The sequence below is a fragment of the Bombus vosnesenskii genome, unplaced genomic scaffold (assembly GCF_011952255.1).
Source record: "Bombus vosnesenskii isolate JDL3184/JDL3185 unplaced genomic scaffold, Bvos_JDL3184-5_v1.1 scf7180000015259, whole genome shotgun sequence".
Lineage (NCBI taxonomy): Eukaryota > Metazoa > Arthropoda > Insecta > Hymenoptera > Apidae > Bombus > Bombus vosnesenskii.
The window spans coordinates 1,969-23,622 of record NW_022883907.1 but is presented as its reverse complement, the minus strand read 5'-3'; the positions used below and the strand labels follow the sequence as shown (position 1 = coordinate 23,622).

At 37.0% G+C, this 21,654-nt stretch overlaps 2 protein-coding genes and 1 long non-coding RNA gene across 4 annotated transcripts; 2 read left to right on the top strand and 1 right to left on the bottom strand.

Moving 5' to 3' along the window:
• The first annotated feature begins 158 nt into the window (after positions 1–158).
• On the top strand, positions 159–4,817 carry LOC117241089 (glutathione S-transferase-like). The gene is made up of 2 exons (XM_033507073.1): positions 159–1,573; positions 4,680–4,817. Exons 1-2 carry the CDS (start codon positions 1,408–1,410, stop codon positions 4,715–4,717), a joined length of 204 nt encoding a protein of 67 aa, XP_033362964.1. The 5' UTR covers positions 159–1,407; the 3' UTR covers positions 4,718–4,817.
• On the bottom strand, positions 2,468–4,750 carry LOC117241090. Of its 2 annotated transcripts, none has more exons than XR_004494891.1 (4): positions 4,670–4,750; positions 3,253–3,548; positions 2,966–3,170; positions 2,468–2,870 (listed from the first exon to the last, which is right to left on the bottom strand). It is a non-coding gene; the product is annotated as an uncharacterized LOC117241090 (long non-coding RNA). The 2 variants fall into 2 exon arrangements; XR_004494892.1 differs by having other exon boundaries at positions 2,468–2,848.
• A 3,317-nt stretch (positions 4,818–8,134) lies between the features above and the next one.
• LOC117241092 (glutathione S-transferase-like) lies at positions 8,135–9,376 on the top strand. Its single transcript, XM_033507075.1, is given in 4 exon segments — positions 8,135–8,190; positions 8,193–8,270; positions 8,582–8,749; positions 9,007–9,376. Coding segments are annotated over 4 exon segments (606 nt in total). The 5' UTR covers positions 8,135–8,138; the 3' UTR covers positions 9,315–9,376.
• Positions 9,377–21,654: the final 12,278 nt, after the last annotated feature.

Below are 21,654 nucleotides of genomic sequence, written 5' to 3'. Positions count from 1 at the left end.
TTATTATTTTCACAACTAATTACATTTAATTATTACATTTACATACATTTAACTATTATTACATACATTTACATACATTTAATTATTATTTTTTTTAAATATTATATCTCGTTTGAAATATTTTTCGACATAATTAATTGTTTCAAAAACATATATTCCAGCCTTCTAAATGATTTATTTTGCGTATTATACGAATTATTCCATCTATAAATAAATTGTTCTCTCTACACACAAACACGCACACAGTCTGTTAATTACACGAGTTAATTGTAACATTTTTCTCGATAAGTTGACAGAGCAAGGAAAATGAGCGACGAACATACCTACAAACTAATCTACTTCAATGCCCGTGGTCGTGCCGAACATATACGGTACATATTTGCATATACTGGCATCGAGTATACCGACGAGAGGATCCCCGAAGAACTCTGGCCTGAATACAAGGATTGTAAGCGTGAAGAATCGATTTTTACTTTCATCGTTCAACTCTCAGATATCTGCCATTTACTCAAACTTTTCTGTATATAAAACTTTCGTTTCACGTGCAGGCTAAACTTACTTAAAGTAAAATTTCATACGGAATAAAGTCGAACTTTTCATTAAGTTTTGCTTCCGTAATATCGTGTTTATCGAATACCAACTTAATTCACTTACGATTCTCGAATTTTTGTGTTGCAATCTTTATTGTTTTCAATGAATCGAAGCATTTCGAATATTTTGAGAAAACCGTAAATAGGTGACTTAAAATAGGAATACAAAAATACTTCTACGTTTCTCGTTAATTTAAAAACTTTTTAGGACTTGTCGGAAAAAAAGGATAAAAAATTGAAATCAGTTCGGAAATGAACAAGAACATAGCTAAAAAGTCGAAAGAACAAAGCAGACATAAAATTCGATCTTCCGTTGCGACATTTCTATCGTAAATAGTATAATAAAAGTTTTACGCAGCATAGTCTTCGATATAATCTTATATGTCGCTTGCAGATAGAGAAACAAAAAATCAACGTAAGTCTGTAAATCAATCCTGTCGGTGTAAAACACAAAATTACGTTCGCAAGAGACATTCGATTTATATTCCTTGCATTTCAATTTTCATTACAAAAACCGTGTACATTTTCTAATATTTTTTCCGTGCCTGGTATTATCTTTTATCCTTGATTTTAAAAACTTTAGGTTCTTCCCAACAGTCAAAAACACGCGATACCCTGTCCATCGTAATCGTAAGAAAAGAAAAAAAGGAGAAAGAAGACATTTCTGTATTTCTTTACTAGGTCATGTTGATTAAAACCGAAATGATTTCGATTCATCTATTCACAAGAACGCAACGGCCTCGGAAGCTGTGTTGTGATTTCCTATCGATCGTTTCCCTCTACACAGTGTTCATATGAGCCATGTTTGTTCTTAGCAATGCCTTATAAAAAGCTGCCTGTGCTGGAGATAGACGGGAAACCGGTAGCGCAGAGTAACGCTGTGGCGCGATACTTGGCGAGGAAGTACGATCTAATGGGAAAGGACGAATGGGATGCGATGATATGCGACGAGCTCGTCGATACTCTTGAAGATTTGAAGCAAGGTGAGTAACTGATGAGATGACTTTGCATTTGTCTCACCACAGAGACAGACGTTCAAGAATTCATTGTGAAAAGACGAGTACAAACAAGATACGTATGTCTTTCCGTTAAGCGAATGTTACAGTTTGTTTGCAAAAGTCAGTTTTTAGATTATAGAATCGTAGATAGAATTTAGAGGATAGAAACTTTCAGTAGTCACTTTTAGTTTAGTAAAGTCTTATCGACAATAAGCAGACTACGTTATGATACAACGATTCCAACTGAAGATTTCTATCGACATCACGAATTCGATGGCTTCCAAATTTTCTTCTCTGCAATCTCAGACGCTCAACTCGAAAGAATCTTTTAGATCCCCCGACAAACACTCGACTCAGGTTATCTATTATCGTAATCTTCCTACGGGATTTTTTTTAACTGCGTTGCGTTAACGAATAACGGGATAACATCACGTTTCTCTCAACGCCTTTCAACGTTCTACAACTTTTATTCTTTGCAAATCCCTGTCTCTATATGATAGACGCTGGTTATCCGCGGAAGGAGCGAGGACAACGAAGTGTTACTCGATGATCAAAGACAGGAAGATCCTGGTACGCGATAACGTTACTAATTTCCAATTACGATATGTGTGATTACGTAACATCTGCTGTCTGCATAATGCGTTAACGATCCGCGCGTTGATCGCATAAATATAAATCGAAGGGAATGGAATCGCTCGAAACTCATGCAACTATCCGCAGGTGTTTAAAATCGTGTTTCTACACCGCCAACGTAACGTCACGTCAGTCGAATCGAAAAATTATTACTAGACAGAGAAGGTGAACAAAAAACGAGGTAAATAGGCTACCGATTGAATAATATCATAACGATCGTATCTCTGGTTTTGCTCGTCTTTTATATTTGTTTCAAATGTATAAAATATAATCGTATCGATATCGTCCACGATTAAAGCCATCCATCCGCCATCGACGAGGAACGAACGATTATATTTTATCATTTATGCGAATTCTTCTCTTCTCTTCTTTCTCTATTTACGCCCCTCGCCTTGCTTCGTACCACCGATGATTCACAATTCGATGCACCTGAACAGCTGGAACGTCGCAGATTTTTCCGTACGATAACAAACGTGTTTTTCATGGCCTGCTTTAAACCGTGACGATCGCCATGACGTGCATCAATTGTCGAATGATGTAGTGCGACGATACTCCTACGCAACTTTTTTTACGCTGTTTTTTCCTCTATTTTTTCTTCCTGTGTGTTATCACATGATCATGAGATACCTGTATAGAAGATGCAAAGAGTCTGTGAAGAATTTACAGATATTTAAGATTATCATAATGATTAAGCAAAAGCTAAGACGCAAAATATTGCTCAAGATGTAATTATGTAATATTTACTCAATTTCTAGAAGACTGTTTATATCTTGTTGTTATTCTTGATATGGAGATAAATATAGTATACTTTATTAAGACCTAGATAAAAGACTTTTTTCTCGTTTCTCTTCTCTTACTTAATCACTAAGAGTTATATAACGTTTATTCGATAATTCTGCTTCTCCTGACCTTTCCACAAATGGTTGTTTATATCTCGACATTCTTGGTACTTTTAATCAAATTTTAATAACAGTACTTTACTCGTCAGAAGTAAATAAAAAAGCTCTACGTAGAAGCAAGGATTTACTTACATTTCCTTTCTCGAATCTCAGTTAGCAATGTTGTTCCTCTTGAAAGATTTTCCAAGTTTCCAAGACAATTACCACGCTGGTAACATTGTATATATTTCAAGTATCGTGAACCACAGGAACTTGTTGAGGCAATATTGAAGAAAGCAAAGAGAATGAAGAAATTGTAGGAACTATGAGAGGCTACTCCTTCTTTCACACCTTATTTTCTCTTCGTTTAGGGGGAAAAACACAAATGAACGTAACGGTTGGTTTCATATACGTTTCAGATATCTGCTACTATCGCATGGAGGAGAATCCTGAAAAGAAGGAAGCGAGGAAGAATCAACTTTTGAACGAAACAATACCATTTTACTTGACTAAATTCGACCAGATTATTGGCAAAAATAAAGGATATATCATTCCTTCTACCGTAAGATTTTTTATCCAAATTTAATGTTAAAATTTTTAGTCTTTGTGCAAACTGGGCCATGTTGTCCATAAAAAATTATTGAAACTTTGTTGCGACAAGACAGCTTTAATTGTTGAGAGCAGAGTGTATCTTTAAAATTCACTCCTGTTAGTTTATGTACAAATGAATTTGCCAAGATTTTCAGCTTTTAGATAATTATTCATGTATCTTCCTCATCAAGTTTGATAGAAATTATTACTATCGTAATCAAAGCAAAGATTAAGATATGTAAGATCATTTCTCTGGATATGACACTCTTGTTTAATGAGTGATAAATGATACCATTCGAAATATCATATTTATATAATATATAATGATACTTATAAGTGTAATCACTTAAGTACAGATATCTGAATTTTTCTCACTGTCACGGACATAGATACGTATTATCGTTCCTTAGATTACTTGACCAGTTTATTTCTTTCATCATTGTGTTATTATATAATAATAATAAATAGTCACATTAAATTAATTTAGTATGATTATGATGTTTAATAATACGTGTTTCATTGCAAAATATTTAGCGATTGAAGGGCTCATAGGAAACATGAAAGTGAAAGAATACTAGAATCTAGAGTTTACGATTTCAATTTCTTTAACGAGATATTTATCATATTACACAATTCCTGTAAATGTATTTGTAATTATATCGCCGAAGAATTGTATTTAATTAAGCTATGAAGTTATGGAATCGTGAGAAGGATTATTTTTATAGAACTGTCTAATTTCCATTCGACATTGATTGATTACTCTTTTTTACATAATACCAGTTTTGTCATTTTTAATTAACAAATACCTCCAAAGGTTGAAGTTTCTAAAATTATCCATTAAATTCTGACAATAAAATAAAAATCCAAATTCTTCCTAAAAAGCTAGTGATCTGTAGTTAAGAGTTCGATTTTTCACATTTTTCAAGGTAAATTAAAAAAATTGTTTAATAGAGGAGGTACAAAATAAATGTATACAAACCTTTTTTCAGACGACATGGGCGGACTTCGTATTTGCAGCGGCCCTTGAAAATTACGAGTATATGTTTGGGGCACCAGCTTTGGATAAATATCCAGCTCTTCGAGCATTGAAGAAAAGGATTCATAGAATACCGGCCATTTCTGATTGGCTGATTAGGCGCCCATTCACAAACAGCTAAAAAGCTAAAAACGTGTGGAAAAAAGATGACCAGTACACCAGTATATATATATGTACGCTGGCATCGCTATGTTGGTAAATGTTCGATGTTATACGTGTCGTAAAATGTAACAGTTCTATTTAAAAAAAAAATTTCGTTTCTATGAGTACGTTAAAAGTTTAACTATAAAAAGTCTCATCTGAGCTGTGCTCCTTTATGGAAGGTATTATTGTGTTTGAAAGAACACAATATATAATAAATGTATGTATGTTGTATAATAAATGTATGTTCTTTCGAAAAAAGTTCGAAAATTTTCTTTCTTTTATTCGTACTTAACTTTTTAATAAAATGCACGATTAATTCTTGTGTCTCGTTTAAACAGCTTTTGGTCTATCGTTATTTCGAATTATTTGAACATCGTGTGAATTTACTATTTAATTTTACAATATCATTTACTATATAATTTTACAATTATAATTTTACAATATCAATAATTTACAATAAGTGAGGGAAAAATCATTGAATGTTATATCTAGATGTCTATATATTATTTTAAACAATACTTAACTCGAGATACTCGTTTCGTCTCTTCATGATACTTACTGGCAATACCGAGTACAAATATGATGTTCTTTGAAAATAAAAAATGGATTTGAAAACGTTAATGCACGTAAATTAAATTTGGTTTGGACATATATGACACAATTTGTATGGACAATGAAGAGTACGAATCTACGAATTTCGAGGTAAAAGTATTGATATATGTATCGATATTTCTGGTCGTTACAATATCTCTAATCAATACAAAGTTCTAACTGAATGTTAGAATGTTAAACGTTAAAACGTTTAAAACGTTAAAATGTGTATCGAATCGTTGTAATTCCAAAGATGTCAATTGATGTAATGTAATAATAAAGTATAAAGTATAATAAAGTATAAAGTATAATAAAGTGTAAAGTATAATTTCGTCTGTAGTATAATCTTTCTATTCCATTTTGTTACGTCGCACCGCGAGCAATATGGCAACCAGATGTCACCGGATACTCGCAGCGTATCCTCCATAGTTTCAAGTACCTTCCATAAATCTCATAGATTTCCTAGAAAAGGTCCTTCAAACCAAACAAACGTCTGTTTCCGAAGAATTTCTAAAGACTATTGTCTACCCCGACTGGACAAGGGAAAGTTAGTTTTTCTCACGTATGCTGCAACTTTCCTCCCACTAACCACTTTCTCTCGAGGGCGGTTAAGACCCTTCGTTAACCAATTAACAACGAAGCCACTTCCTTCACTCTCCTAACTAAAATCGTCACCAACAAATCCGATGGTCCCGTGCGCTAGACACACCCATCCTTAGCTTTCCTCCGAAACAGCATCGTCTCCCGAGATAGTTCTGATTTCACATCCTTCGAACGGTCAATATCCTTCCACCGGGTAGGACACACCCACAGATCAGTCACTCATTCATCTCGTACATATTCTCAACGCGAGAATTAATTGTAATTTCAACAAATAAATAAAAAAAAAAATCTCGTACATACGCACCAGCGTAACTGCCTTCGTTATAAGTTGTTGGAATAAACGGTGAAATATAACTTACTATACAGTGTCATATTCATTTAACCACCTCTTATCTTAACCGAAACAGGGGAACGACTACTTCGCGGCGTCGATTCACCGAATCGTAGCGAGAATTTACGCCTCTCGCTACTGCGACTGCGTCTCTCCGCGAACGGTCGTAACACATTGATCGACAGAAGTACTAAACTCTAATAACATAAATTTATATATTTTCTATTTCCCAGCCACCAGTTTTATAGATTTTTCTATCTTCTGTACTACTTTTATCCCTTTTATTTTTTCTTACATGAGATTATTGTAAATTTAATATCATTTGTTCGCAATATTTGTTATTTATCTTTCCTTGAATTTGAAATTTCGCGCTTCAATGTTGTGTGTTGTTCGACGTTTTATCGAACGATGTTTATCGAACTAGTTTATGAATACATACATAATCATTAAAGAATCTATAAACCTTACTAGTTTGTTTTTACTAAGTTTTGTTACAGAAAACATGTTCTCATAAATTTTCAACTTTAATTTATGGAAATTTATTAACCTTAAACTATAAAATCATTCAATGAGTCTTTCCGGATGTTTTTATGTAGTCATAGTTTCACATATCAGCACAGCTCCACCAATAGGATAAGAGTTACGTGGAAGCAACAGGGGGGAAGAAGAACATATAGAGATCTAAAGGTTATTTTTGTCTCATTCAAGTTTCTGTTAACCGGCTTGGAAATTTCCTGTGCTTGTTTCGACTTTGAAGTCTTAAAAAAAAATTGTAAGTAAATAGTATATATATAGTATATATATCCTGAATCAAAGTTTCTCTTTATAAATAATAAACCGTTTAAAAACTATATTTTGTATGTTTTTTCCTTATTCATAATTAAATAATAAATATGAAATACTTCTACAGAAAGCCGACATCCTTCCATTAACCGAACAGCAGATGATTTAAAAATTAGTAGTTGAAAGAAATAAATGTTATTACATGTTCATAATTGATCGATAAATTTAAGTATACAATTAGAAAATGTTTCTTCTTTATTGATAACTAAATAATACAGATAAGATACAAGATACTTGTACGAAAAGTCGGCGCGTCGTTCAATTAACGGAACAGCAGAGGATTTGAAAATTAGTAGTTGAAAGAAATAAATGTTATCATATGTTCATAATTGACCGATAAATTTAAGTATGCAATTAGAAAATGTTTCTTAAGTTTGGAAGAATATATAATCATGCTGAATGTTTTGTAGTTACGAATGTTGTATACAAACATACATTATACATACGACTAGTAATGGTACTAAATTACTGTTAGAGGGTCTTGGGTGTATAGAACCATATGGTTAAATTAATACTAGAGATAACGAATCGTGCGAATGTAATTAATATTTTGAAATGCGTTGTTTGCATTAATTGATAGTTTTCTTATAAACTTTTTTATAAACAATTTCATTGCTATAGAAAAAAGATAAATGCCGGTAATATGTCTATCCTACTTAAATAGAAAGTGCAATATTTTGTTATAATATTTGGCGCAAGTTTATACATTATTACATCCAAAAATAATATTCTTTTTATATCTAAGCTATATTAAAATATAAAGATACAAATAGCTATGCGAGTAGTTAGTAGTTGATGCTTTTTACTTAAATTGTCTTATACTTCATAATTTGTAATAATATAATTCTTGTCATCAATGATTCTTTGTTTTTACTTTGTATATATTATACTTCCAGGAAGATGCCGCTCTATAAATTGACTTACTTCCCAGTTACAGCATTGGCAGAACCAATCCGTTCTTCTTCAGCTATGCTAGTATTCCATTTGAAGATGAACGTATCAAAAAGGACGTCTGGCCAGAAATAAAGCCCTGTAAGCTTAAAATTTAAAGAAGTTCTGTTTCTTAAATCTCATCTTTCCTAATTTAACTAAAGTAGCTAAATAAAGTAGAACACAATTATGCAGAGTATAACAGAGAATATTGTTTACTCTCCATTGCTCTATAAGATATGTGGGAGAACAATAGGTATTGTTAAGGAGACAATGCCCTTTGTTTGCTGATAAATTATCAATAAATTAAATTATATCTTTCCAAAACAGATAACAGGAAGCTAGATATTTAAGAAGCATCATAATCTGTTTGTTCGATAGAATCTTTGATTCTATTAGTTGTATGTTTTTAGTGACTCCTTATGGCCTGCTTCCTATGCTCGTAGCTGATAGAAGGAAGGTTGCTCAGTCTACAGCTATTTGCCGTTACTTAGCCAAACAATATGACTTAGCTGGAAAGACTGACTGGGCAAATCTTCATATTGATGCCACTGTTGATACTATTCATGATATTCGTCATAGTGAGTATCCAGTGCTGTTTTGCATAAATCTTATGAGAATCTTGATAACAGATAGTACATATCTGTTCAGGTATTTATTAGTTGAAATCCGATTTAATATTTGATTTAATCGAACGATACACGTATGTCAACAATACAAGACAAAGGATTAAAAAGGATTGTAATTCTGTCTTCAGCATCATTTAAATTTCGCACAACACTGTATTCAAATTAGTATAACATTAGCGAATAGTATTTAACTGAAAACAAATTTTCAGAAATTGCCGCCTTCCACTATGAGGAGGACGAGAAGGTCAAAGCTGCAAAACGCAAGGCTGCTGAAGAGACGCTGCCGTTCATTTTAGAACGTTTGGACCAGCAAGTGAAGGAAAATGACGGCTACTTCTACGATGGTACTCTCTCTTGGGCTGATTTAACATTCGTTGCTCTGCTCGATTATTTGAACTTTATGTACAAATCTGATCTGATCGAGAATTACGAGAATCTGAAGCTGCTGGAGAAAAAGGTCCTCCTTCTGCCCAAGATCAAAAACTGGATTGAGAGACGCCCAGTTAGCGAATTCTAAACTTCACGATTGCTTATGGTTTTATAAGCGTTTAAAGATTACTGTTACGTCGCGTAACACTACCTAGCCGAGGCCACACACCGCTGGCAATATGGCAACCAGATGTCTTCGGATATTCGCAGCGTATCTTCCATGATTTCAAGGACCTTCCATAAATCACATAGATTTCCTAGAAAAGGTCCTTCAAACGAAACAAACATCTGGTCCGGAGGAATTTCTAGAGACTATTGTCTACCACGGCTTAACAAGGGAAAGTCAGTTTTTGTCACGTACGCTGCAACTTTCCTCCCACTAACCACTTTCTCTCGAGGGCGGTTAAGGCCCTTCGTTTAACCAATTAAAAACGAAGCCTATTCCCTCACTCTCCTAAATAACATCGGCACCAACCAATCCGATGGTCCCGTGCGCTAGACGCACTCATCCTTAGCTCTCCTCCGAGACAGCATCGTCTTCCAAGAGTACTGTTTTTGCATCCTTCGAACGGTCAACATCCTTCGAGCGGGTATACACACCCGCAGATCACTCAGTCACTCACTCATCGCGTACATACGCACCAGTGTAACTATCCTCGTTATAAGTTGTGGAATAAACGGTGAAATATAACTTACTACTATGTCATATTCAAATCAACCACCTCTGTTATCCTAAACGAAACAGGGGAACGACTACTTCGCGGCGTCGATTCACCGAATCGTAGCGAGAAGTTACGCCTCTCGCTGACGCGTTTTCCTCGCGACCGCGTCTCTCCGCGAACGGTCGTAACATTTGGTCCTTCGAGCCGGATAATCAGTGGCAGTGGATAGTTTTGTCACCCATCCGGTCGAAACATTTGGTCCTTCGAGCCGGATTCAGTGACAAGTGAAAAGTGTGGACACGTAACTGGTCGAATCATTCGATCCTCAAAGCCGCATCACGCGTCAAGTGAAAAGCGCATACCAGTGACACCCACTATCATACAGTGCCACGTGAATCCAACATAACTAGCAGCGGAAGCGTTACCCCCCCCCCAGCGAGGTCACTAACGTCAAGGATCGTCACCCTTGAAGAGGTATAATTCGGTGGTTAAAACGCAACCACGCAACCTCCTGCCGCAACTGGACAATCTTCAACAGAAGTAAGTTATAACCATTCCACTCTCAATTATCTAACAAATAATGGCCACCGGAAACGAGCTTACCGCCTTGCGTCGACGCCGGAGTTATTGCATCGGCCACTTTACACGCTTATCGAAAAAACTGGATGAAATCGAACAATCCGGCTGTCCGCGAGAGAACGAGCTAATTCAAATCAAAAATCGTCTGAAAACATACGAGACGGAGCTCCGCGCCATTCAAAATGAGATCGTAAGCATAGACGAGGAGGAGTCCGCGCGCGGCTTTGAAATAGCCGACGAGTACGAGAGACTAGAACTCCGAGTAATTACTCAACTGAGCAACCTACGACTAACCACGACGTCACAATCGACAAACGACGAATCAGCTGCCGGTCGCGAGTCTGCTTCGCTTAAATCACCGGAGAATCATTTTCCTGGACACAATGCGAAGACGCCATCTTCGCCATTGCCACAAGGGCCCACGGATAAGGGAAGTAACAATGACTTAAACAAAACACGCAACGCTATTCAAACTCCGCCGACGGAGAAGATTGCATCGACTCGAACGCCGACCTCGCCGCGAGTCACGCGCAATTCATTGCACAATACTAGCAGCGTGTCACCTACACGCGACTTGACGACAACCAAGTTCGCGTCCTCATTATCTCAACAATCTGATACAACGCTGCCGAGCGCCTTAAATCAGAAAACTCTTCCCATTCGCAACTCATCGTATCACACTCGCAACGTGTCACCTAAACGCGGCCTGACGACAGCCACATTAGCATCGGCAGGAACCGAACAATCGGATTCAACGCTACTAATCACCTTGAATTTGACAAGCTTCAACGAGCCTTCGGACCCGAAGAAAGAGAGGGTCTCACCAGACGATAAATCGCTTCCGAGCTTAATCTCCCACAATTTGTTACAGAACATTCTATCTGATCCCAACGATTCTCTACTGAGTTCACAGAGCGCCGTACCGAACGAGTCGTGTATCACAGGCATCTCACTGGAGTCACCCTCGGCTCCAAAAATCCCAACATATTCTCCAACACCAAGGCAAGTCACAGTCACGACATCCAACAGTCATTCTCCACCGGGGATCATCACTAAGAGAATGCGATTCGAGCGGGTCATCGGGGGGAGTCCAGCCTCCCAATCAACCTCAAACCTCCGCACCGCGCTTGATGAATCTTCACCAAGCCCCACCGACGTTCCCTTCGACGATACTTCCTGGGCCGAGGTGTTTAACGACACTTCCAGAAGCAAGATTCACGACACTTCTTGGGTCGTGAATTTCACCTGGAAATCGCTCGGCATCGACGAGGAAGACGGCGATCTAGACTACAAGGGAGACAACATGCCATCCAGGCAACGGGCCTTCGGCCGCATCGCCAAGTTCGCCCTGGGGACGACAGCATCATCCGGACGGCTGTGGTTCACACCGCAAGGAGCACCTTGGATCGAGGTGCCACGCAGCTCGTCCTACCATCAAGCCAAGCTCATCCAGCAGAATACGGGTCATCAACAATCAACATGGAGTTGGGCGGCAGCTCCAATTAACTCTACCTTTACAGAACTTTTGATCGGTACCCTCTCAACGGGGGGAGTATGTTACGTCGCGTAACACTACCTAGCCGAGGCCACACACCGCGGGCAATATGGCAACCAGATGTCTTCGGATACTCGCAGCGTATCTTCCATGATTTCAAGGACCTTCCATAAATCACATAGATTTCCTAGAAAAGGTCCTTCAAACGAAACAAACATCTGGTTCGGAGGAATTTCTAGAGACTATTGTCTGCCACGGCTTAACAAGGGAAAGTCAGTTTTTGTCACGTCCGCTGCAACTTTCCTCCCACTAACCACTTTCTCTCGAGGGCGGTTAAGGCCCTTCGTTTAACCAATTAAAAACGAAGCCTATTCCCTCACTCTCCTAAATAACATCGGCACCAACAAATCCGATGGTCCCGTGCGCTAGACACACTCATCCTTAGCTCTCCTCCGAGACAGCATCGTCTTCCAAGAGTACTGTTTTTGCATCCTTCGAACGGTCAACATCCTTCGAGCGGGTATACACACCCGCAGATCACTCAGTCACTCACTCATCGCGTACATACGCACCAGTGTAACTATCCTCGTTATAAGTTGTGGAATAAACGGTGAAATATAACTTACTACTGTGTCATATTCATTCAACCACCTCTGTTATCCTAACCGAAACAGGGGAACGACTACTTCGCGGCGTCGATTCACCGAATCGTAGCGAGAAGTTACGCCTCTCGCTGACGCGTTTTCCTCGCGACCGCGTCTCTCCGCGAACGGTCGTAACACCATTACATTCATTAAATTCGTTTGATTTTGTAAACAAAATAACCACGCTGACCAGTCTCTTATTTAAAATAGAATTATTTTGTCATATATCCAACAGTTTACTTTCTCTTCGTAAATATTATTAATAATTTTATCAATTTCGTATACTTCCATCCTTCGTATAAGTGACAATGAATCAGAAGAGTTTCATAGCAATATTGAACAACATACAGTCAACTACAACACCATTAGATACATCCACCATACAGTCAACTACAACACCATTAGATAACAGCAATACAATAGATTATAATTTTCTACGTGTCATTGATTCATCATCATCATTTTCCATTTTTTTAGCATATGTAAAAACGTATCTGACGTAATCTTACCTCGCTCTTTGAGTACAAAAATCCATTCAAATGAAACAAAGGGAAAAGAAATAAGAAAAACAAACACTCACATACGAATCTTCATTACATAACTGTATGTACTCCTCGAGGTATAATTACTCAGACACGTTACAGCGTACCTTCTTCGTTCCCTGATGGCTGATGTTGATCGTTGACGTTTATAATGAAAGAATTTCGTCAACGGCGCCATTTGGATCCTTGTTGAAAAATTAAAATAGCCGCAACAGCACCATTAAGCTCATCACCCAGAGTAGCTCTTGTTGCTGAGTCGTGGAGGAATTATTATCATCAACGACATAAACTATACCAGTTCCGGTCTTCAGGTGGTCCAGGCACTCGAACTCGCAACATCGCTTTCCAACACGGAATTTCTTGCATGTCTGTAGTAAAAAGAAATCGATCAATTGTACAGATCAATCGTCACTCGACTGCTCGAGAATTCAGATCATCCAGAGAATAGAATAGAGACGTGGAAAAATGTAGTGCGATCATCGCAGTGGGAGGAAATAGGGGGATAGGGACCAAATGAATGAACGAGATGTTAAGGACAACTGACGATAAGTTCTTCTTTTGTCGAGAATTGCATGTTTGTGAATGGTTTGTGGGTGGTTAGGTGGAGAGAATTGAAGAGTTTGGAGGTGACTGGAGAGTGTTTTGGGCAAGGTAGATTGCAGAATGGTTGCGGTAGCATTGTGTTAATTATGGGTTTGTACATGTAATCTTTGTATGTATCACTACATACAACCTAACGTATATTTTTAATAATACATCAGAGTTTTAGTTATTTCATAGCTATGAATTTTATACTCTATAATCTTGACGTTTTATTTCACAGAAGCGTTTGAATATCCATAAAAATTAAATGAACCAATGTATTCATTATCTTATAGAGAATCTTCTCTATAATCTATCTATATTATATATCTATAATATATCTATAATATATCTATATTATTTTTAATTATGTTCCAATTATTTATCATGATCCTGATTTCCTTATTCTGAAAATTTGAAAGGAAGTTTTGTAGTTTGATACTTTCAGCGACAAAGGGTCAATATTGCTTTAGTATATTTCGTCACATATACATGTATATCTATATGTCGGAGATGAAAGGACACCGGTACCTTTGGATAGCCCCGCAACATTGCAATCTAAAGTCTACTATAACTGTAACTAAACTATTGTAGTTATTCAATCCAATTGTAATTGTTCGAGATTAGTGACGGTGAGCTTTGGCTCGAGGTGACAGTCTGTCGCCCAACGTAGCCGCGGTCAAGGGATGAACGCTTTACCTAACAACAGGTATCGAGTAATTCTATAGCTCTCCTTAAAAGAAATATTCGTGGCGACACGCGACAATAAACATTCCAACGGTTTCTGTCCCGTGGCTCGCCACACGCAGACCCTATTCTTCGAGTAAGATGATTGCCAGATGTCGATGCGTCTCCGCAGTACATGTTCGGCAGCCCGAGGGCCCGTTATAAATCTTAAGATTTAGTCAACTAAAGTCCTTGAAACAGACAAACAGTCTTTGTCCCAACTACGGGAAGATAGGGGAAACATATTTTTCAACGAGCGGCGTCTCCCACTAGCAACTTTCCCTCGAGGGCGGCTAGCATCTTTTTCTAACCACCGATATGGAGATTGACCAATTAGCAGCAACGCAATTTCCCTTACTTTCTGAACGAAGGCTTTTCTCGACGAATCCGATGATCTCGTGTCCTTAGACACACCCCATTATAGTTTTCCTCCGTGGCATCATCGGGACGGGAAAGGCATTCTCTCGCTCGCGATCTCACTGATGAAAGGAGTAACTCTTTACGACCAGTGAATATTACGCGTCCGACTTAGATTTTGTGAGTACGTTCATCTATCATCCCGTCGACCGCGGATTCGTTATTGAACCTAGGATCATTGTCATTAGTTTCTCGAGTACCTAACTACCGCGGTTACTTGTCCGGTTCTATAATAATCGTATTTGCACTAGTCAATGTCTTCTCTATTGCGTAACGACGACGCGTAACCCAAACGAAGATTCGTTTCACGCCCCTAACCCTAATTCTAATGTCCGCTCCGACATATATATGTAATATCGTGATATAATGTGTTTACAAAGAGTGGACAATAGAGATGTTAATCAGACAGAAAAAGACGATTGTTGTTCAACCTGAACTATTCACGCCAAACGCACAGAAAACAGCGCAATCCACACTCTCTCGGCAACGCCACTCGCAACCTCTGTCTCCGCTCGACTCGCACTCTGCTTTTCTAATCACACTCTGTTTTTCGACTGACTCATCGTTCCTTTGTCTTTTTCTTAGCCCCACCACGCACGTGCTCCGCAACCGCTCGTAGTCAAAGTCACGTAGGCCTTTTTTTGCGTAACCTATTCGACCGAAAGACCGACGATACATTGTTGGGCCTGTCGGTGCTTCGACTTTCTGGCAACATTGTTTATAGTTCGCCCGATATTTCTTAGGCCTTTCGTCCACGATACTACATATATATATATAAAACATATAAAATATATATATATATAAATATTGTATATAAAACAAAATACATCTAAAAAATAATAATAATAAGGAACCTCTGATGGAAATGCCTCCGCAAACATTGTCCGAACGACGATCACCGAAGCCTAGGGAAACAACAAAAAAGGAAAAAACATTAAAATCGCAAAAACAACCATAATATGCGAATATCCAAACTTACGAAAAATAACTCGAAGAAGGGAGAGCAGCGGAATTGCGCGTGTTGCCCGAGCAAACATCGAGGTGATAATGATGCTGCAGCCGCCGGCCCTTGCACGCGCCGAAGAAACACGGGTAATTCCCACGGTACAAAACATAGAAGTTTCTCGCGGAAAAGACTAGATCAGCATGGAATGCTTCAAGCCTCCTAGACGCTAGCTCAGCAGAAGCACAGGACCGATAAAAACTAAGTCGAAATACGGAATTTACATTTTGTCACGTACGATTCCAAGAAACCCAAACTGCAACATCCCGATTCCCACGGAAGCGTACCCCCAGTGGACCACCACCCCGTGGGGGATGGCATTATAAATAAGCGAAGCAACATAGAGCAGCGCTCATTATTATTCTGGTGAACATTCTTATTACGCTCATTATATTTTGTGTTCATTGTTATTACGGATCATTCGTATTACGTTTATTATCCTTGCGTTCATTATTATAGTGATCATTGTTATTACCGTTCATTATTCTTGTGCTCATTATATTTTGTGTTCATTGTTACTACGTTCGTTATTGCGCTCATCATTGCGTTTAGAAATTTTGTATAGTATTTTGCGTTTCGGGGTCTTTAGTTTTTTGGTCAAGAAAAGAGAACCGCGACTAAGTAAAAGAAAGATTTTATCTTTGAAGTCCTCATTTCATCGCTTAGACAGAAACGCGCATTGTAATTGCGGTATTAATCCAGTTAGTAAATTGTTCAGTCTGTATCGAAATAGATAAATAAAGTAAAAGTTGATAGTAAACTATATTCGAGTTCAAGTAATAAACCCAACAAAAACTTCGACGACCACCGGAGCAGCTGAGGTAATGGCACCAGACAGCACCTACTCCTCAAGGTAAGAAAATTAATTTTGAAAATTTCCTTCTTCTCTGATAATCTCGTTGCCCTCGAGAATCGAATTAGAACTTCCTATCATCGATCTCGTTTTATTTTCGTGAACGGTTTTGAAGATAGAATCATTGTTTAAACTTTAAACAAAGGAGTTGTCCGCTGTGTCGGCTTGTGCGAACCGTATTTTCAGCTACTGAAACACCCACTGATCTTCGCATTCCTCCTCCCATTGTTGGCAAAATATTGTCCGTCTTTGGGCAAGGCTTGCGAAATCACACAAGTCCCGCACAGAGAGGACCATTAAATACATCGTCGGGGTCAATCGAAAATTAAGAGCAATACCGGCATTGCTATTAACCGATATTCTTGCCATCATTGCATGCGATTGTAAGAGAGAAATAGCAGAACGATTTCCCTTCGAAACTTTAACCAAAGGATCGTTCGCTGTGTTGGCTTGTGCAAACGGTGTTTTCGATTATCGAAAACACCCATCGATCTTCGCATTCCTCCTCCCACTGTTGGTAAAATATTACCCGTCTTTGGGCAAGGCTTGCGAAATCACACGAGTCCCACACAAAGAGGATCGTTAGAATCATCCTCGATTATTAAACTCAAAAGGCAAGAAAATCATGGTAACAGAATCCATCGTAGTAAATGAATTGAGTTTCGGTTCTAACGGCAAACTACTACAGCGAAATTAAAAGAGAAGAAGAAGAAGTCAAACGTAAAAATAAATTTATATAAAACAACGAAAAATCTCACATTCCTATCCAATCCAGCAACGCTAAAATATATATATCCGGCTAATAAAATATATATAAAGGTAATAATCTAAGCAATTCTACATTCAAATAAAAATCCGTTTAACGAGGACAAATATTTATTGTTCCCAGCTTTAATCCTCTCCCGTACCAATATCCCTGCACATAGCAGGTTAGCCGAAAAGTGGAAATCGTTTACCAGTTGCGTTAAGCGTCAGTTAACGCTACCCATTAAACGAAAAAAAAATAATAAAAAATAAAATATTTTGAAATAGTCCTTAGACTATTTCTGGTGGCAGCAACTACACAACATAATATCAATTCAGTTTATTTCCCTTCAGATTAAATTCAAACTCAAACGAAAAAAAAAAATTTCAGTAAAATTTAAACTTAAGATTTGATCGATTTAAACAAACAAATTGATACGTAACATTAGAGATTTAAATTTTTGGTGGCAGCGGTGGGATCCGCTTCACGGAGGATTAAAGTTGGTTTAAACGGTTCGATTCGCTCCACAAAGAATTAAAGTTGTTACTATTCATGATGAAACTATTCATCCTGAAAAGGTAGAGAAAAATAAAGGTGTTGTGAATAAAGTAAATAAAGAAGGAAAAAGGGTAACTAAGGAAAAGGATTCTAAACATTTTCAAGCTGAAGAAACGCAAGTTCAACGAGCCCAAAGAAATCAAAAGGGAGAAAATAGGGAATCACCAGTTGAAGATATATATAAAAACTTGAATACGCTAGCCACTGGATTATAATTGGATTAAAAATACTTTATTGGTTACTACATCTAATATTTGACGTAGGTAACATAGTAGGTAGTGCTGATCTCATGATTCCCCCAGGAAAATATAGATGGTATCACGCTATACTACATACAAAATATTTGTGGGTTAATACGGCTGCGGCACTTTCAAAAATTTGTATTTTGAATGCTATTAGCAAGCAATTGGATAATTGGATCGATGTCAGTAAACTTGCGTCTTGGCGCAAAATAAAAACTAAAATGAAGGAAAGGAACGAAATTCTCCCCGCACGAATTAGTTTTGGACATCTAGCCAGAGAACCTACTGGTGAAGTAATAATCGAAGAGAACATGGAACCAACATACTCAGAATATCTCGAAGATCTGTTCAATAAAATTTACACCGTACAACGAATGGCAAGAGAAAATTTGATAAAATCCAAACTAAGATCAAAGGAATATTACGATCGACGAATCAACCCTCAAGATTTTAAAATAGGAGATTCGATATATTTACTAAAAGAACCTAGTAAAGGAAAATTCTCCGATCAATATACTGGACCACACAAAGTGCTAGAAATCTTGCAGAACCAAAACGTCAAGATTGAAGTAAAAAAGGGATTCCGCGAACGGTGCACTTAAACAAGTTAAAACTAGCGCATAATCGAAATAAACAATGAATAAAGTGATTTCAGTGGGCAACGTAGTGCAGTAGTGTATGTTGTAGTGCTGTTCGTCGAATGACACAGATAGCGAAAACATAAAAGAAAAAAAAAGGAAAATTATTATATGTGCTTCAATTATTGTTTAAATATAAAACGTGTTAACTCAATGAATAATTAACTAGTGAAAGTGAAAGTTACCTTGTGAACAAGTGATCAACATACAAGAAAGTGTACGTGCAAGTATAGGTTATGGATCGTTGTTCGTGGTACATAATGTACGACAGCTACCTAAAATAAGTGAATAAATTAGTTTCAATCGTCTCAGTGCAAAATACAAGGTTACTAAATGTTATAACTATATTGTGGATAAATCAAAAAGAGGTGTGACACTGTTCGTCGAATAATACAGATAGTGAACACCTAAAAAGAAAAAAAAGAAAATTATCATGTGTACTCCAATCATTGTTTGAATATAAAACGTGTTGATTCAATAAATAATTAAAAGAGTGAAAGTGAAAGTTACCTTGTGAACAAGTAATCATCATACGAGAAGGTTTACGTGCAAAATAGGTTATGGCTCCCTGTTTGCGGAACACCATGTACAACAGCCAGCTGAAAAATAAATGAACAAATTAACTTCAATTGCCTTAATGCAAAATACAACAGTACTAAATGTTATAACAATACTGTGGAAGCATGGCACTGTTCGTTGAATAACACAGATAGCGGAAACTTGAAAAGAGAAGGTTTATTACTAGTGCTCCAATTACCGTTTGAACGTAAAACGTGTTAGTTCAACGAATAACTAAAACAGTGAAAGTGCAACCTACCTCGTGAACAATTAATCACTATACAAGGAAGTGTACATGCATGAATTTCGCAGGTTAATAAGAAGAAATAAAATAGCTGATAAAGTATAGAAAGCGGTTAGAAAATAATCAAGATAGATTAATTGAGAGTTAGTAATAAATATAACCGGAGTAAAAGGATATTTTGTTATGCATTAATCTACGTAGTATTGTTATGTTATTTTGTAATGCCCAATAGCGGTCGCGCATACAATGCATTATACACATATTGAATTAAATAAATTAAACACCACCTTTATGACCACAGATATAAGACGATTCGTAGTAGAAGGCAGCCGTAGTAAGTATCCAAGGCATATCAAAGAATCGAATGATGTTGTGGGAACGATCCAGGTAAGTGACGCAGCATCGAAAGAGCAGAATCTGAAGAATTACAGACAATGTTAATCTAACAAATAAATTTTAATCATTAATAAGGGAACTAATTCATATCATGCATAAAATAATAACAAATAGCAAGTACAAGCAATAATAAATTAATAGGGAAAATAAGAAAGGTTAATAAACACAGAAATGGGTTAGAAATTACAATGTCAATCTAACAAATAAAATTTAATCACTAATAAGGAAACTAATTCATATCATACACAAAATAATAACAAATAGCAAGTACATGCAATAATAAATTAATAGGGAAAATAAGAAAAGTCAATAAACACAGAAATAGGTTAGAAATTGATAGACTAACTAAATATTAACAACAAGACATGACTGACCTCGGTGCAGAGGAATAAAGTTATGCTACACGAAAATAACTGGTAACACAATACACAAAACATTAACTAAATTAAACAAGACTTACATAAATGCAAGTCACGTATAATCAAAACAATGACTATTGAAATTCGGTGACAATACAATCCATGCTATCACATTCAAGTAGCACACGGTATTGACACAGACAATATCATGAAATACAAAACAATATTACAAAAACACTACTAAATAAAATTATAATGATTAACAATTAATTAGCTATTTCAACAACATTAAACATTTCAACATTTCAACAACAAACAACGACATTAAACCAACGCCATACCAAAGAGACACGCGAGCGGCCATGTTGAAAAATTCGTCGCACATACAAATAATAGCCAATGCAATGTAATACAGCATCATAATAGCAATTTTAGGTACTAATAAAAAAAACAAACAAAAAAAAAGAGAGAGATAAGGAAAATATATATATAATAAATAACAACTAACATAATCATAACATATTATATATATTATATTATATACAGGGATACAGTCTTCGTACAAAGGAACAGGTCCAAACGAAACTTATAAAAAAAAAAATAAAAATAAATAATATATATATACATTAACTATTTTTGTATGTGTGTGCAGAACGGATGGCGAATTCATCAACCACTCTCTGAACGACGGATGGAAGTACATGTAGGTGTTGTCCAGACGTTTCACGAGGAATCCAGAGAGCATTTTCAATCTCTGCAGAAAATCCTCCCATGCATGATCGTTACAATAATCTGACTCATCTCGAAAGAAATTTTTTTAGTCCAAGGAATAGCAATCCGCACCGTAGAACTGTAAGGCACCTGTACGCCACCCACGAAACCAAATACTTTTGCTATCCACCTGTAAACAAACAACATTTGTAACTATACATATAATTCTCACTTATATCTACCAATGTATATGTCGGAGATGAAAGAACACCGGAGCCTTTGGAATTTTGGATAATCCCGCAACATTGTAACCTAGAGTCTACTATAGCTGTAATTGAACAATTGTAGTTATTCAACCCGATTGTAATTGTTCGAGAGTTGTGATAATGAGCTTGGGCTCGAGGCGACAGTCAGTCGCCGAACGTAGCCGCGGTCACGGGATGAACGCTTTGTCTAACAAAGGTATGAAGTAAT